This window comes from Macaca thibetana, chromosome 14 (genome assembly GCF_024542745.1).
Source record: "Macaca thibetana thibetana isolate TM-01 chromosome 14, ASM2454274v1, whole genome shotgun sequence".
Taxonomy (NCBI): Eukaryota; Metazoa; Chordata; class Mammalia; order Primates; family Cercopithecidae; genus Macaca; species Macaca thibetana.
In genome coordinates, this window is record NC_065591.1 from 7,620,200 (window position 1) to 7,637,564 (window position 17,365).

The 17,365-nt window shown below is 54.6% G+C and overlaps 1 protein-coding gene across 5 annotated transcripts in view; it reads left to right on the plus strand.

Annotated features, from left to right (window-relative positions):
• Positions 1–794: 794 nt before the first annotated feature.
• SPTBN2 (spectrin beta, non-erythrocytic 2) overlaps positions 795–17,365 on the plus strand; it is a 43,985-nt gene continuing 27,414 nt past the window's right edge. The window contains exons 1-8 of one of the 5 annotated variants that reach the window (XM_050756558.1): positions 795–1,382; positions 8,537–8,627; positions 8,715–8,893; positions 13,766–13,917; positions 14,346–14,519; positions 15,304–15,395; positions 15,540–15,620; positions 15,939–16,054. In XM_050756558.1, the coding sequence (XP_050612515.1) occupies positions 8,737–8,893; positions 13,766–13,917; positions 14,346–14,519; positions 15,304–15,395; positions 15,540–15,620; positions 15,939–16,054 (772 nt within the window). In that variant the 5' untranslated portion in view covers positions 795–1,382; positions 8,537–8,627; positions 8,715–8,736. Of the gene's footprint in view, positions 1,383–1,825; positions 1,972–2,637; positions 2,976–8,536; positions 8,628–8,714; positions 8,894–10,812; positions 11,622–13,765; positions 13,918–14,345; positions 14,520–15,303; positions 15,396–15,539; positions 15,621–15,938; positions 16,055–17,365 lie in introns of those variants that run through there. The other 4 variants (XM_050756560.1, XM_050756561.1, XM_050756562.1 and 1 more) reach the window with 4 other exon arrangements.

Below are 17,365 nucleotides of genomic sequence, written 5' to 3' on the forward strand. Positions count from 1 at the left end.
GCTCATGCCTGTAATCCCAGCACTTTGGGAGGCTGAGGCGGGCGGATCACCTGAGGTCAGGAGTTCAAGACCAGCCTGGCCAACGTGGTGAAACCCCGCCTCTACTAAAGATACAAAAATTAGCCAGGCATGGTGGCATGCACCTGTAATCCCAGCTACTAGGGAGGCTGAGCCAGGAGAATTGCTTGAACCTGGGAGGAGAAGGCTGCAGTGAGCCGAGATCACGCCACTGCACTCCAGCCTGGGTGACAGAGCAAGACTCCGTCTCAAAATAATCATAATCATAATCATAAATAGCCTCAAATGCAGCTAACTGTGAGGTACACACCAGAAAGCCACTTCCAGTTTCGTGGCAGAAGCACAGATATCAGAGCTAGGAGAGAGCTTCAAAGTAATCTTCAGTGGAACTCCCCAACCCTTCTCCCAACCCATTTCATAGACTAGGAAAACCAAGGCCAGGTAGATGACACCACTAGTTAGGGTTGTGAAAACCGTATCTGGAAAGTACTTCAATTGCATATATTTGTTTCAGTATGCATAGCTTTTCAGAAAGGAGCAAAATCCTAAATTACCCATTAAGCTATTATAAAACCTTAAATCCAATAATTCGCTCAAAGCCCGTTCTTTGAGTGCCCTTACTTGGCCATTTCAGGCATTCCCTGGATAGAAATGGGCCCACATCTTCAGGGGCAGTACATAAACTAACGGCTGTGTACAAAGCTCACCCTGTTACCACTGGTTCATCTCTGAGCTGAGTTTTCTAATCTGGAAGAACAGCACCTACTTCTCAGAGCTGGAGTGGGGGTGGGAGTGTCACATGAGATGATGCGCTTTTAGCACCCACCTGGCACTCTGTGAGTTTGTCATGATTTGGGCATAATTCCTTCCTCTCCTAAGCAGGCAGCAGTTCACCTTGGTTAAGGACCTTAGACCTTAGACCACCCAGACGCTAAGAAACCAAGGAGAAACCCAGTGCCAGGCCTAGAAATGTCTGCCCCCACCCCCACCCCCCTCAAGACGGTGACTAGGCCGGAATTCTCCTGGTTGATAAATGAGAGGAGCTGAGAAGCGCTGAGATGCCTGTTCCCAGCATCTGATCTGTAGAAGGCGAATCTTCACTGTGCCATGGAGATGTTCTGGGAGGCAGAGCCGGCCCAGCTGCCTGAAGGAGGACGCGAGAGCGAGGGGACTGGTGAGAGGAATGCTTAGCGGAGACGGACTGGAGGTGCCCGGAGAGGAAAGGGGAACGGAGGCTGGATCTCGGGAAACCTCGTCGGCAGTGTCATTAAAGGAAGAATCGCGTGTCTCGGCAGTGTCATTAGAGGAAGGATCGCGTGTCTCGGGGATACGAATTTTGAAGGAAAAGCAGAATAGGGAGAAAGGTGAGGTGTCCGAATCGGGGGAGACCAAGATCTGTAAGCTGTGGTGGGGATCCGGGTCCAGCGAGGACGAGAAGGCGGGGTTTTGGGGGGAACCCGCACGGAAGGTGGCTGGGGTTCGGCAGCCGGCCTCGGAGCTGCCGTCGCGTTAGCCCCGGGGCAGGTCAACGACCCCGGGCGGGGAGCGGCGGGGAGCGGCCGGGAGCACCAAGAGGGGCCGCGGTTGCCATGGCGCCGGGCGGGGAAGGGGCGACTCGGGCCCCGCCCCAAGCCCCGCGGGGCCGCCGGCTCCAGATGGTCCCGGGCCTCCCGCGGGAGCCGGCGGCCTGCGGCAGGGGGAGGCTATTGTCCTCCTTCCGCGGCGCCGCAGTCCCGCCGCTCGCGCCCGCGCGCCGCCGCCACGCGCCCCGCCGCCGCCCGCCCCGCGCGCCCCCCGCGCCGCCTGCGCCCCGTGACAGCGCCCGCCCGCCGCCCGCGGTGCGCCCGGCCGCTGCCTGCAACCTCCTGTCGCGGCCGGGCTGCGGGCGCGGCAACTACCGGTGCGCCCCCACCCGCCGCGCCCCCGCCCGCCCGGCCGCTGCTCTGCGCGGAGGTAGGTGCCGGCGCCCCCGCCCGCTTTGTCCGGGCCCGCGGGGCGGCGCGCTTTGTGCTGCAGCGTGCGGGCGGCAGGGTCGGGGTCGGGGTCGGGGTCGGGTCCCGGCGGCCGGGGTGAGCCCGGGCGAGCCGGGGCGGGAGCAGGCGGGGACGGGACGGAGAGGGTCCCGTGCCAGCCACACAGGTACCGGGGTGAGGGCGGTGGGGGCCAAGGCCGTGGGGGATTCGGGCCTCTCTGGAGCTGGGAGAAGAGTCTGGAACAGTTGGGGCTGACGGACACGTTCGCTGCCAGGCTGGGAGCGGGTCTGACAGCGCCAGCCTCTCGCGTCGCCGGGGCTGCGAGGCGGACGGGCCGGCGCCGGGCCAGGTGCTGGGGGCGCGCTCGGCCGCCTCTGTCCGGCGGGCTGCGGGAACCCGGCTCCCTCCTCCCGGGAGCCGCGTGGGCTCCTCCTCGCCTCTTTGGCAGCTGGCTCCACGCGCTCCCTTCTGTTCCCCCCCAGTGTGTGGGAGAGGGGCACGCGGTTGGCTGTGGTGGCCGGAACTGGCCCGAGGAGAACGCAGACGCTTCGGGCGGCTGGGAAGCGGCCGCGTGCGGCGTTTCTGCGGCCGGGACGCTGATAGGGCTGTGCTGTCCGCCCCGCACGGAGCTACCCGGCGAGACCTGCTCGCGGGGGTGTTCCAGCTCCGGCGACGCAGTCATGATTTACCTTCCACTCGGCTTGGAACTTTTACCCCATTGACCCCAGGACATTCCATGCTTGTGTGAGGTGCAGGCTTGCCCCGGTCTTAACCTGCTACATGACGTCTGCCCTCCCCCTCTCGGAGCAGCCACGGTTCCAACGCTGGAGAGCCCGGGGGCTTCAGGCATGGGCAGAGGTAGCCACAAACCAGTTTTCTTTGACGGTGAAGAGGGCAGAGTGAGTTACAAATATGTGTCTTAGCTTGAGGTGTGGGGCAACCTCTTGGCATATTCAGAAGGGCAAAGGATTGGCCGCGGAGAAGGTAGGATGGAGTTTAGATTCTTCACTTAGAAAAATTGATGTGACCCCGGTCTTGGGGAAGGGAGGTAGCAAGGGAGTGAAGAATTTGAATATTTGAATAAATCTGCCATAACTGGAGGATTCTAGAAGAGAAAATAAAATTTCGGCCCCCTCTTCAGCCCAATTCCTAACTTCCTCCGAGGGATTTGATCAGGGACACAGTCTGAGAGGTGGGTTGGGGTTTTGCTGTTCCTGCCTTCCCCTGTTTTCTGCCCTGGGGCCCATCTTTCTCTTGCCTTCCTGGGGGCCGTGAGCTGATTTGTGACTTTTTTTCCTTTTATCTCTCTGCCAGTCCACCCATTTATACTTAGAAGCAAGTAAGATTTGAACTTTGCCAAAGTCCCCATTTCTTCTAATCTATTATTCATCCCGCTGTCATTTGTTCAACTCTGCCTTCCCATGACTTCTCTAGCTCTGCCGTCCTCCTCCCGCATATCTGCAGTTCGCTGTTGGGGCATCAGCACTGTTTCTTTCATTACCTCTGGCACCTACTCCATCTTCATCTTCCTCTCTCATTGCCTGAGCTCCTGAGGGGAAGTGATATTTGAGTTTAGTGTGGGAAAGGCCTGAGCAGACCAAGAAGCTAACCCTGGGTCACACTCACCCCTGAAACTTTGTGTCTTCTCAGTACTCATGGCTCCTCTAACCAATTCCAGCTGCTTCCCATCTTTGGACAAGGGTGGCCCTCAAAGTGTGGTCCCCAGACCAGTAGCTTCAGTGTCACCCGGGAATAGGTTAGAAATGCACATTCCCAGGTACCACCCCAGAAGTACCGACTCAGAAGCTGGGGGATGTGGGGAGTGACCTGTGATTTAACAGTCCTCTAGGTTGTTGTGATTCATGGAAGTTTGAGAATCCCCAGTCCTGAGCTGTTGAGCTCAACCCTGAAAGTATCCCAGCCCAGGAGCAGGTCTTCTCCCATGCCCTGTTCATTCTTTCCTTGAGCTTCTCTCTAGTCCTAAGAAAGACATTAATTCGATAGCCAAAAAAATGAATTATAGTCAAGTCATTCAGTATCTCTTTATTGCATATCTATTGTACTGAGTCTGGAAAAACATCAAAACGAGTAAACAGCCCTTGTCCTCAATGAGTTAAATGTGGAGTGGGCAGAGAGACATGTAAACAACTAACTGTAATGCGATGTGATAAGTAAGTACAATACTAGCTGCATGCCGAAGTGCCCTGGGAGCACAGAGGAGGGAATGATCAACTCTGAGCGAGGGAAAGAATTCATCAGGAGCAGGAGGTGGTGAGAGGAAGAATTAGGGTACAAGGCAGCCTCTAGCCCAGGGTATAGGATTTCTAGCTTAACATATCAGCTGAAAGAGAGGAAAGCTGCCCTGGAGGATCAGCACGCGTGACCCTAGTCTGCCTCCAGCAGTGCCTGGCGTAGATTCCAGCAGGACCCCAAGCCTGCAACTGGCGGGGGTTGGCATTCTTCTAGCACTAACAGTGTAAGCTACTTGGGCCTGGCCTTGAGGTCAATTGCTAAGAATAAGGTATGATGAGACTGTAATCTGGATTAGCTACTGCACCGCCCTATTGCCAGACTTCAGGAATCCGTGGAAGAGAGGACAATTGAGGATTCTCCGGCTTCAAGAGAGACGGGGGGTCATGAAGCTGGGGGGGGGCCGCTGGCCAACTGAGGAAGTGTGAGCATGGAGACCCTGGTCATAGGTGAGGAATGATCTACTCAGTGGCAAGAAAACAGCGCTGGATATGTGTAGGAGAAACGCAAATAGAAATCAGTGGAAATCTAGAGATGGCAGCAGGGGACACATGCTGAGAACACAGCATATTGTCCACAAGGCCAGGGAGCTGCAGAGCCAGAATGCTCAGAAACCAACACCTAGAGACACAGAGGTAGCAGAGCCTCAGAGCCACATGCTGAACAATGCCAGAGAGCACCATTCACATGGAAGGCTGTGGGAACAAACTCCCTGGAGTCACAACATGGTGGCCCTGTGGGGGTCTGTGATCTAAGGACACCAGTGCCAGCGTAGTTCCTTATCCATATCACAGCATTTCTGGAAACTCAGGACACACAGCTTGCATGCTTCAAATTCAATTTGGGGAGAGGCGCATTTAAGTGGCCGAGGTTTTATTTGGGGGAAGAGGAGGTTCTAGCTCCATACTTTCTCTTGGTAATGGTAGGAATCCACAGGGACATTCTAACAGTTGGACTTCCCTGGAGGGTCTGGCTCCCAATTGGACCCCTTTGTAACTTTAACAAAACCCCCAATTCTGCATTTCTCCTGAGCCCTACTTCCTAGGACCAGGGCTGTGGTCTTGGCAGTCACTGGTTCTGGAAAGGAAGGAGGTGTGGAGAAGACAGAAGTGATGGGTAGGTGGGGAGGTGTGTGCCCATGGACACACAAAGGCAGAACGGGTTCCATGAAGCTGAACCTGACCTGCTTGAAGGCCAGGGTTGTCTGCCCCTCCCCTTGGGAGGACCAAGTTGGAGCCCCAAAAATAAGCCAAAGCAGTCCATGTTTAGGTTCTGTGCAGCTTGCAGGGGCCTCAGAGATACTGTAGTTTGGAGACAGGGTCAGATGGTTAGCTTCTTTGAGTTTCTGCTCTTTGTGGAGTACAAAGATGTATGAGGTTGGGTTTGCAAACCTCAGCAGTTGGGGCCAGGCAGGTAACATAGTATGTGAAGTGGCTGGGCCTGTAGAGAGATAATGCAGACCCATCTAAAGGAATCCAAAATTAGTCTTTTTTTTTTTTTTTAAGACAAGTTTTACTCTGTCATCCAGGCTAGAGTGCAATGGTGCAGTCTTCGCTCACTGCAACCTCCGCCTCCCAGGTTCAAGCGACTTGACAGCCTCAGCCTCCTGAGTAGCTGGAACTACAGGCACCTGCTACCACACCCAGCTGAGTTTTTGTATTTTTAGTAGAGACGGGGTTCCGCCTTGTTGGCCAGGCTGGTGTCGAACTCCTGACCTCAGGTAATCTGCCCACCTTGGCCTCCTAAAGTGCTGGGATTACAGGCATGAGCCTCCTCACCTGGCCAAAAAATCAGTCATTTAAAAAATCAGTCATATTGACCCAGCGAAACACTCCCGGGGGCTAGCCTTGGTACGTTTGTGACTCCTAGTAAGGGGTCATGGAAACCGAAGCGGGGGCGGGGTGGGACTTGGGTGTAGGCGTTTTTGTGGGCAGATCTGTGCAGGGAGAGTTTGAGTGCTGGAGATGTCCATCCCAGAGCTGAGCGTAAGTGTGGCTGCTGGTTAGGAAGCACTAATTTGAGGGGCCGAGAGAAGTGGAATTACACTTGGTCCTGAGGCGTGGACTACTTTCCCGTCTAGAAGCTGAGAGTATTAGGTGACGCTAGTTCAGGTCATGCCTTGCCCACAGCGCTCTTTGCTCAGGGTGATTCAACTCTGCCCTAGAATATATTTTTATATAAATATTTACAGAACAAATCCAGAGAATCTGTGGGGAGAAATGGTGGATTTTGAATGAGAAGAGTCCTAGGCCTAGTAGAAATTAAGTTCCCTTTCCTTCTAGAGGGAATTAAAGCCCAAATCTACAAGCCTTAGACCTTAGCTCCCTTGCATCTCATTAATGCTCCTCCCAAGAAAAATCCTTGCGCACATTTTCTCTTTAGGAGAAAGGGGAGGGGCAGACAACCCTGGCCTTCAAGCAGGTCAGGTTCAGCTTCATGGAATTAGTTAATGATGGAAGCCAGGTCCTGCCTTTGTATGCCTATGGGTCTCACCACCTACCCGAGTCTCACCACCCAGCACTTCTGTCTTCTACATACCTCCTTCCTTTCCAGAATCTGAGGCTACCAAGACCACAGCCCTGGTCCTAGGAAGTAGGGATCAGGAGAAATGCAGAATTGGGGGTTTTGTGAAAGTTACAGACCCAGTCCCCTCCCCTCTCTCGAATGGCTGCTGAATGCTGAATTACGCAAGAACTTTGGGCAGTAGAGGTGGTTGTTGTTGTTTTTTTTTTTTTTTAATCCCCAGCAGCTATTCTGAACCTCATTTGTTAGTTTTGAGCACAGAGTGTGTTTGCGTAAGTTAGAGCCATAAGTAGTGCTGTTGAGCAGACGTGGTTCACATTTCCCCAGCCTGGGCCCTAGGCAGGAGCCATGGCTGCTCATCCCTCCGGGGAGGACTCGAGGCCTCCAGGATGGTTGAGGAACCTGTGTATATTCTCTGTTCAAGAGGCTGCGATTAAGAGCGTGTCCCCAGAGTCGGAAAGAACTTTTCAAAACCCAGCACTGTTTCTTCCAGCTGCGTGACCTTGAACCAGTAACTTAGTGTCTTTTTTTTTTTTTTTTTTTTTTTTTTGAGGCGGAGTCTCACTCTGTCTCGCCCAGGCTGGAGTGCAGTAGCGCAATCTCGGCTCACTGCAGCCTCTGCCTCCCAGGTTCAAGTGATTCTCCTGTCTCAGCCTCCCCAGTAGCTGGGACTACAGGCGTGTGCTACCATGCCCGGCTAATTTTGTATTTTTAGTAGAGGCGGGGTTTTACCATGTTGGCCAGGCTGGTCTCGAACTCCTGACCTCAGATGATCCACCCACCCGCCTCAGCCTCCCAAAGTGCTGGGATTACAGGCGTGAGCCATTGCGCCTGGCCAACTTAATGTCTTTTGTGCGGTTTCCTTATCTATGAAATGGGGATGATAGTGGGCCCTCACCCCACGGGAAGTTATGGTGAGGTGATGCATGTCAGTGGCAGGGACGTGTCACAGCCGACATTTATTGAGTACTTACTAACGTTCTCTGTGGCAAACCAAAGCAAACGAAGGGGAGAGAACCATACTGTGTCCTCCTTTGAACTCCTGGGCACGTGCCAAACAGCGTATCAATCTTCCTGGTATATCCATACTTGCCAAACAGCACATCAATCTTCCTGGTGTATCATAGCTTTTTCTTAGCTCAAGAGCAGAATCTGGGTCTTTTTTTTTTTTTTTTTTTTTTTTTTTTTTTTTTAAAGACAAGTCTCTCTCTCTTGTCCAGGCTGGAGTGCAGTGGTGCACCCAGGTTCAAGCGATTCTCCTGCCTCAGCCTCCAGAGTAGCTGGGATTACAGGCGCCTGCCACTATGCCCAGCTAATTTTTTGTAGTTTTAGTAGAGATGGGTTTCCACCATGTTGGTCAGGCTGGTCTTGAACTTCTGACCTCAGGTGATCCACCCACCTCAGCCTCCCAAAGTGCTGAGATTACAGGTGTGAGCCACTGCGTCCAACGAATCTGGGTCTTTTTATCTCAACTTGCCGACAGGGTAGAGGAGGCCATCTTGGGTTGATCACAGGCTCAGGACAGTTTGTGGAAGGAAAGAATGCCACTTTCTAGTCATTATTGCCCACAGGGCCCCATATGTGCTCCCTGCATTATCCTGGGCTGTACACTGCTGTCTGAAGCACTGAAGCCCATCACCCCTTTCCTTACCCCCAAACCCATCCGTCTCTGGCCCGAAGCCGTTGGAGCCTTTCCTGACCACCGCATTACTCTGAGCTGCTGCCGCCTTCCTGCTTCACTTTCTGTGCTTCTGATGTATTCCTGTCCCTAGGCTTCCCCGGTGGCTTCCCCTCTCCCTCTGGGGGCTGATTTCCCCTGAGCAGCCAACCACAGCCTCTGGCCACAAGGAGAGCGGGGCACAGGTAGGGCAGGAAGACAGAAGGCCCTGGTGGTGAGTGGAGGGCTTAGTGGTCCCTCGACAACCCTCACTGGCCGCATTCTCCTTGCAGGAGCAGGAAGCCAGCCACCACCATGAGCAGCACTCTGTCACCCACAGACTTTGACAGCTTGGAGATCCAGGGCCAGTACAGCGACATCAACAACCGCTGGGACCTTCCTGACTCAGACTGGGACAATGACAGCAGCTCAGCCCGCCTCTTTGAGAGGTCTCGCATTAAGGCTCTGGCAGGTGAGGTCAGGGGAGGGTCGAGGTGGGGGGATGCTGGAGGAGGCTTTGTCAGCTCGTCATGAAGAGCCCTTTAACTTTATGGGAAGACTGACTTTTCTTTATAAGTGGGAGACCCAGAACACTCTATCAATTCCCTGGTGCCCAAATCCAGCCTCAAGAATAGCCTTCAGGCCATTCAGAACTTCCCCCAGCTCCTCCCCGCAAGCCTAGAGACGCTGCACTAGCCCCTGGACTGGCTAAGCTGACTAAAACAGCTTCCCTGTCTGGCCTCAGCCCCCAGGGTCACGCCCCTTCATCCTTCAGCACTCTCGCTCTTGCCACTCCCGTCTCCGCCCACCTCTCCCTTACCTGTCATGCCCTTGTTGTATCTTCTTTGATTTCCCACTGTCATTTCCCACACCTGTTCCTGGTCTATTATTTCCCCTCTGCTCCCTCCCCACCTGTTCCTTCCACCTGCCGCCTGTTACTCCCATTATCTCATCTGCCTGTTCCCTGAAGCAGGTTCCCTCCTCCCGCTGCTGCTGGTTTCAGCAGCTGCCCATTCTCCCGGGTGTGCTCTCTGCCTGCCTTGGCCCCTACCCTTCCCTACGGCCTGGGGCCTGGGCTCTCTGCTCTGAGCAGAAACTCGTCTGACGGCCTCCCTGTCTTCCGGGGGAGGAGTTGTCATGGCAACAAGAGTGCGGCTGCCACCTGACACCACCAGTGGCTGGCGTGGGGCTGACTCACCCACACACCCCAAGGCCACCCACCCTGTTTGGCTTCCTCCTCCATCCCACCCTTGTCATTACCATTGACCTGCCGGCTGCCCAGCCCAGCCCAACCCAACCCAGTCTGAAAGGCCCCAGCTACTCTCACCAAGAGGTGGTGCTCCCAGTGGGGGTGGGCTTGGCCCCTAGAAGAAGAGAGACTCCAAGAGGGAGGTTCCCAAACCTGGCCACATGTTTTACAGGATCACCCAGGGATGTTTTTGTAACAAATACAGGTTTCCAAACTCCTCCCTAGACGCAGAAAATTAGAATCTTGGTCCACAACTCAGGGTTTTTCAAAAGCTCCCTAAGTGATTCTTTTGAGCCAGCCCAGCACCAGTCTGAGGACCCCCTTGTGGCAGCCATAACTTCCTGGGACCCCCTCTCATTTTCTCCTGGGCTTCTCTGTCCTGCTGGTTGGGTCTTCAGGCCAGCTGTGAAACTCTCCTACCAGTGCGTCTATACATCAGAGAAGACAGAAGGTGTGGGTTATGGAGAATGTCATGTTCGGGGGAAATATTCCTGGCACTCTGGTTTTGGATTCATGTAGCCTCTAGAACTGTCATGATGTCTATGTGTGTACAACATGTGCCACCCACCATGTTTGCACACATGACAAGTGCCACCCAGTATTGTCACCATGCCTGTGTACATAGGAAACATGCCTCCCAGGACTGTCACCATGCCTGTGTACATAGGAAACATGCCTCCCAGGACTGTCACCAAGCCTGTGTGCATAGGACACATGCCTCCCAGGACTGTCACCAAGCCTGTGTACATAGGACACATCCCTCCCAGGACTGTCACCATGTCTGGCTGCACATAACTCGGGCCAGGCAGGACTGTCACTGTGTCTGCACACATCTGTGCGACCTCGTGCTCTCATTGGGTGTTTATCTCCACCACTAAACTGGGCTCCCCTGAAGAGGCAGCTCTGCATGGGCTTTGCCTAGCACTGTCTCCAGCCAGTAAGTGTCAAATAAACACTGAATGAATGAAGACGGGGAAGGGCAAGTGTAGGCTGCACATGGTAAACGCTGAAGCCGAGGGGAAGGGCGCCTGGTAGATGCGCCCAGCAGCAGGGTGTCTGGGGGCTGGGATGGCCTGGTGGAGGACGGCCCTGATGGGCTGGAGGGCAGGGAAGGAGCTGGCACTGGAGGTGGTGGTAAACAGCTGGAAAGGTGGAAACAGTGCCCATTTCACAGACAAGGGAGTAAAAGAAAATACCTCGCACGGTGCCTGGCCTTTCCTCTTTGAGGATCTCCTCATTTCCGGATTTCTCTTTGTCTGTTTCTGAGCTGGGGCTCAAAGCCCACACATCCTGGAGAAGGACCTCCCAGAGTCACCCAGAGAGGGGTTGCCCTCGCTGTTCCTGCAAACCTTTGGGAAACAGGAGTTTGCATTGGGGGGCCCCTCTCGTGGATCTTGCGTATTCTTAGGTAACTTGGGGCCTGATGGGCGGGTCTCGAAGGCGCTGACAGTGCCCTCCTCTGCCGCCCCACAGGGCCTGGCCCTGCCCCCGCCAGCCACACTCCGCCTCCTTCCCCTCCCCAACACTGTCCAACCTGTTTGTCTGGAGCCGCCTGTCCCCTCTCGCCGCCGCAGCCAGGCGTGCCCTCACTCTCTGTCTCAGGAGCTCGGGACACCCCGTAACTCTTTTTGCCACTCCTTGTAATTCCCACCATTCTTGAATCCCCTGACCCTGGAGTCCAGCCTGAGGTTCCACTGGGGAACAGAAACTGGCCCCCTGCCGGCGGGGAGCATGGACTCTGGGCCCTGGGCTCTGTAGCCAGCAGCTGGCAGCATGAATGGGAACGGAGTGAACAGGGTGCACGGGAACGGCCTGCACGAGGCCGGCGAGTTTTACTATGAGGCTGTGGAAGGGGCCCAGAACCCCGGGGGCCTCCTGCTCTCACCAGCTGCCTTCATCAACCCTGCTCAGTATGCCAGCGTGCTGGAAGGACGCTTCAAACAGCTACAAGGTGAGGCCCGGGGGCCCCCTGTATGGACGACTGCGCCTGGGCCAGAGGGACCTGGGTGTGGGGAGAGTGGCCGGAGCTGAGCTGAGGACCCAGCACGGGACACAGTGTGACTCCAGTGTTTGTGCTGGGAGACAATGTGATGCAGCTTGGAGGGGATAATTACAAGAGGCTGGAAAATACACAGATGTCAACGGAATGGGGAAAGGCTTGGACCCACTGGCAGGGACCGTGTATGATGGCATGGGTGGGTGTGACTGCCGGGCCTTGGGGTGCTGCATGGAGCAAAGGCAACCAGCTTTGGGGGGCGCAGGGGCACCAGCACCCGGGGAGGCCCCAACAGTGCTTCTAAGGCAGATCTGGATCTGGCGGTGGAGCGCCTGCCAGGACAGTTAGGGGAGGAGTAGGGGTGAGCCAGGCCCAGGGACCGGGAGATTGTGCTTTCCACGCTTCTGAGTGTGTGTCTGAATGTGTGCACGGGGGCAGTGTGTGTGGAAGCAGAGGGAGTGTCTTGAAGGAGAGGATCTGTGCAAACAGGCCCAGGTAGATGTCTGCGCAGGTGTGTGTTCACTCTGGCACAAGTGCTTGGGTGTGTTTCTGGGAATCACTGGTGTGTGTGTGTAAGGATCTTGGGATGCTGTGGGCGTCTTGTGACATAACACTTGGTTTCTTGTGCTTGACTTTGCCCATTTTCCTCCTAGCTGACACTACTTCTGTGTCTTCTGCCTGTGTGCCAAAATGGTCTCACCCCAGGGTGCCCAGCAGCAGGGCAGTCCCCCTGGATCCAGCGATGGCCTGTGACCCAGGCTCCTCCTGGCTCAGATGGGGCCTGTAGACCTGCCGGGAGGCCCCAACGCACCCTTGGTTTCACGGGTGCTGGAGAGCATGGGGCCATCCCATGTTGTTATTAGGACCCCAGGTTTTGTGCCGGTATAGTGGCTGAAAGTAAGAGACAGGGAGCGACGTGGGTGTGTTGCTGTGTCTTATGGGTGAGGTGCTTAGGAATGTGAGATTAAGGGATGAGTCTTTCTGGTGTCTGAGATGCTGGTGCTGAGACGGAAGCAAAAGTGCCTCTTCAGACCCCAGCCACTTGGGTTGGGTCCTTGCACAGGGCTCTCTGTGGGGAAGTGGCAGAAATCCTCATCACCAGAGCAGCTTCTGATGCTTTCACTTTGTCACTTAGAACGTTCTTAATTTTTATTTTCCTATGAAACGTAGTACTTATTTCCCCTCTTCAGTAGCTCCCCTCCTCTGTGGGCTGGGCAGCAGGGCATTGCCTAACTTTTTTTTGAGATTGGTGCCTAACTCTGCCTGGCTTTTTTCCCTCATGGTTCCTGGCCTCACTGTTTTCCCAGTTGCCAACTCTCAACATCTTGTTCTTCTGGGCAATGGGGTGTTTATGTCCTGGAACTGGATCCCCTTGCAGCCTGTTGAACGTACCGTCCCCAACCCCCAAAACAGAGGAGCCTGCCTTTTCTTTTAAGTTATCCAAGGAACAGTAAGCTGACTCAGGAGGCCTGCAGCCTCTATACCATCAAGTCCTAATGACCGCTTGGAAGAGCCGCTGCTATGATTTTAGCCCACACCCTCTCCTTTGTCCACAACCAAAAGAAAACAGCCATACCTCCCACCGGCCTGGGCAGCTCTTGCTCTCCTGCAGGTCAGATCACACCACTTTATAACAGCAGCTCACCAAGGAGCCATTTTGTGCCAGGCACCAACTAGATGTTTTATATACCTTATCTCATTTAATCAACACAATGACCTGTTGAAGTAGAAAGTGATGTTCCCATTTTACAGATGAGGACATTGGGGCTCTGATGGATGAAGTCACTTGACCAGTGTTCCACCACTTACACGACTGCCCCACTCCAGCCCCTCCCTGCATGTCCCACGGTTTCCAAGGTCTTCATCCTTTCTTCTCAAAGCCTGTTTTCTGTCTTTCATCTTTCTTCTTTACCTTGCTTATGAGCTCATTCCAAGTTACGGGCTTTCCTCCTGGTCATCTTCCTTCCCTTCCTCCTCCTTGGAGGACCCCGCTTCCCGAAATCTCTCAGGCTCCTCCATCCCCCACCCCTGCCAACTGGTGTTTAGAAGCAGGCATGCTGAACTCGAAGGACAGAAATAACCCCATGTTGCCACCGCAGATGAACGAGAAGCCGTGCAGAAGAAAACCTTCACCAAGTGGGTAAACTCGCACCTGGCCCGGGTCACGTGCCGGGTGGGGGACCTGTACAGCGACCTCCGGGATGGACGCAACCTGCTGAGGCTCCTCGAGGTGCTCTCGGGAGAGACACTGGTGAGCTGTGGTCATGAAGGGAAGAGGGGGCCTCAGAAAAGTGTCCAAGGGGACCAGCTGGAGGAACAGCCCTCAGAGAGAGTGACGGCACAGGGCGGGAAGCAGTGGCTCCCTCTGCTCAGAGGATGGGTTCATTTCGAGCGCCTTTGCCACTTGGATTACATAGGAGCACTGCTTCGTGGAGACAGGAACAGTGGCCCCATTGAAAACATTTCTTTTTCCACCTACTCTGGGTGCAATTAATTCCCTTGGGAATCTTAATCTGCCCAAGCCTCATCTGTAACCTCAGCTTTGGCTCCAGCCCTGGGGCTGTGCCTGTGTTCCTGAGGTAGGTCATGGGGAAGGTGTGCAAAGCCGGGCCCTGGGAAGGCTGGGGAAGAAGGTGGAAGCCCACAGTCCCGTGCCATTTTGCCCCCGTCCCTCCACAGCCAAAGCCCACAAAGGGCCGCATGCGGATCCACTGCCTGGAGAACGTGGACAAGGCACTGCAGTTCCTCAAGGAGCAGAAAGTGCACTTGGAAAACATGGGCTCCCATGACATTGTGGACGGAAACCACCGACTGACCCTTGGGCTGGTCTGGACCATCATCCTTCGATTCCAGGTACCCCAGCACACTGTCACACAGGGTGTGGTTCCTGCCCTGATTCTGCACCCCAGACTGTTCCTGCTGGCCCGTGACACAACAAACACAAAGACGGAGGATCTAGAACCTTATGTAGCAGTTGCTATTGCGGCGCTATCCAAGCACCAGATCAGTGGACTCCCCTCCTTCAACAGGGTAGAAACCAGCGTGGGTGAATGGCAAACCCCTGTGACAGGTTCCCTGTGCGCTGCTCTGTGTATTGGTCCACAAGGGACTAGAAGTTTTACAAACTGGTCCTTCACCACAAGGGGTTTGGGAACTTCCAGAGGGTCTGGTCACTGGCCCCAATCCCCTGCCATAAACTCTGCTGGCCTCCCCCAGTGGAACAGTCACCCTCCTCCTTCCCATGCCCCAGTGTCCTCATGTCATCACAGCTTTCCTGATCACCCCCTTCCTTCCCGGGTTCTGTCGGCTTCACCTTGGAAAGCCAGCTTTCAGACACCTTGGAGAGCCAGCTCTCAGAAAAGATTCACTCTTCCGCCTGCAGTTCCCCACCTGGAGGGACCAGCACCTCCACTCAGGGACACATCCATTCTTCAGCATCCTACCCTAATCTGCTGCCTCAAACCCCTTCCACCCAGTGTTCTGTGGTCCCTGGCCTAGGTTGAAAGGACCTCAGGCTATGCCTGTCCACCCCATTACCACCGTCTAAAGAGTGGTTTCCTGCCATTTAGCTGAGCATCTCTGATAACACCAGGAGTTCCTGTCCAGGGAGTGAGGGCCCTGCTTGCTTCCTTCCTAGATCCAAGACATCAGTGTGGAGACAGAAGACAACAAGGAGAAGAAGTCAGCCAAGGATGCCCTGCTTCTGTGGTGCCAGATGAAGACTGCAGGGTGAGGATGCCCTGGGCATGTGGCACTGGAGGGTCAGTGACCCCCAGGCTGTGCTGGGCTCCAGGAACCATGAGCTGGTGACTGCCCTGGAATCACAGACCAGGGCTCAGCCCTACTCACCATTTTCCGAATCTCTGTTTATAGTTATCCCAACGTCAATGTACACAACTTCACCACCAGCTGGAGAGATGGGCTAGCCTTCAACGCCATCGTGCATAAACACCGGTGAGCAGATGGGGTCGGCTAGTGACCTCGGCTGCACATGTGGAGACAGAGATGAGACGAGCTGCACAGCAGTCAGAAGGAAGGGATAGCACTCGGAGCAGAACCAGAACGTGGGGGTGCAGGACTGCACAGAGCGCTTGTGATGGGAAGCAGGGGAGGCGGTATGGGGAGGGGCTGTGAGCAGCAGTGTGGGTTTGGGATGCCTACTTCTGGACAAAATTGGGTCGGTGACTTAGGGATAAAGATTGGTGTGGGTTTCCTCTTCCTCTTTAAGATCTCACATGTTTCTGATCCCTTCTGTCTTTCCTCCCCACCCAGGCCAGACCTGCTGGATTTTGAGTCTCTGAAGAAGTGTAATGCGCACTATAATCTGCAGAATGCATTCAATCTGGCTGAAAAGGAGCTGGGACTTACCAAGCTGCTGGATCCTGAAGGTGGGGCCAGAGCTATGTGAAAAAGAGGTGGTAGGGTAGAGACAGGAGGTGGACCAGTGGTTGCCAGGGGCCGCAGAGGGGGAAGACATGGAGTAACCACCAACCGATACAGGGGCTTCTTTGGTGGGGGAAGAGAATGTTCTGGAATTAGAAAGTGGTGATAGTTACACAACCTTGTAAATATGCTGAAAACCATGGGGTAGCTCACACCCAGCACTTTGGGAGGCCAAGGCAGGAGGATCGCTTGAGCCCAGGAGTTTGATACCAGCCTGGGCAACATACTGAGACCCCATGATTACCCCTCCCCCTAAAAAATACATCTTTACACTGAAAACCACTGAATTATATACATTAAAAGGGTGAATTTTGTGGTATGAAAATCATTTCTCAGTTTTTTCTAACAAAAGACTGTAGGTCGGCCGGGCGCGGTGGCTCAAGCCTGTAATCCCAGCACTTTGGGAGGCCGAGACGGGCGGATCACGAGGTCAGGAGATCGAGACCATCTTGGCTAACACGGCGAAACCCCGTCTCTACTAAAAAATACAAAAAACTAGCCGGGCGAGGTGGCGGGCGCCTGTAGTCCCAGCTACTCGGGAGGCTGAGGCAGGAGAATGGCGTGGACCCGGGAGGCGGAGCTTGCAGTGAGCTGAGATCTGGCCACTGCACTCCAGCCTGGGCGACAGAGCAATACTCCGTCTCAAAAAAAAAAGAAAAAAAATTAAGCTGCATGACCTTCCACTCTTACCCAGACCTGGCCTGTGGTCAGCTGACCTTGCTGATTGGTTCCTGTGGTTCTGGTCATAATGCTGACAAGATAGATGAGATCAGTAACAGCGATTGGGCTCTTTTTTTTTTTTTGAGACGGAGTCTCGCTCTGTTGCCCAGACTGGAGTGCAATGGCGCGATCTCAGCTCACTGCAACCTCCGCCTCCTGGGTTCGAGCAATTATCCTTCCTCAGCCTCCCGAGTAGCTGGGATTACAGGCGTATGCCACCAGGCTGGCTAGTTTTTGTATTTTTAGTAGAGACGGGGTTTCACCATGTTGGTCAGGCTGGTCTCTAACTCCTGACCTTGTGATCCGCCCACCTCGGCCTCCCAATGCACTGGGATAACAGGTGTGAGCCCCTGTACCCGACTGCGATTTTTCTCTTATTTGGTACCTGGTTCTGCACTTGACATGCTTTAATCTTCACAATACCCCTTTGAAATCAGTACTGTTACCCTCAGTTTATGGAAGAGACGATGGGGGCCTATAATGGGTGAGCAACTTGCCCAAGTCCTCCGGCAGATGGAGCTGAGATTGGCGTTCAG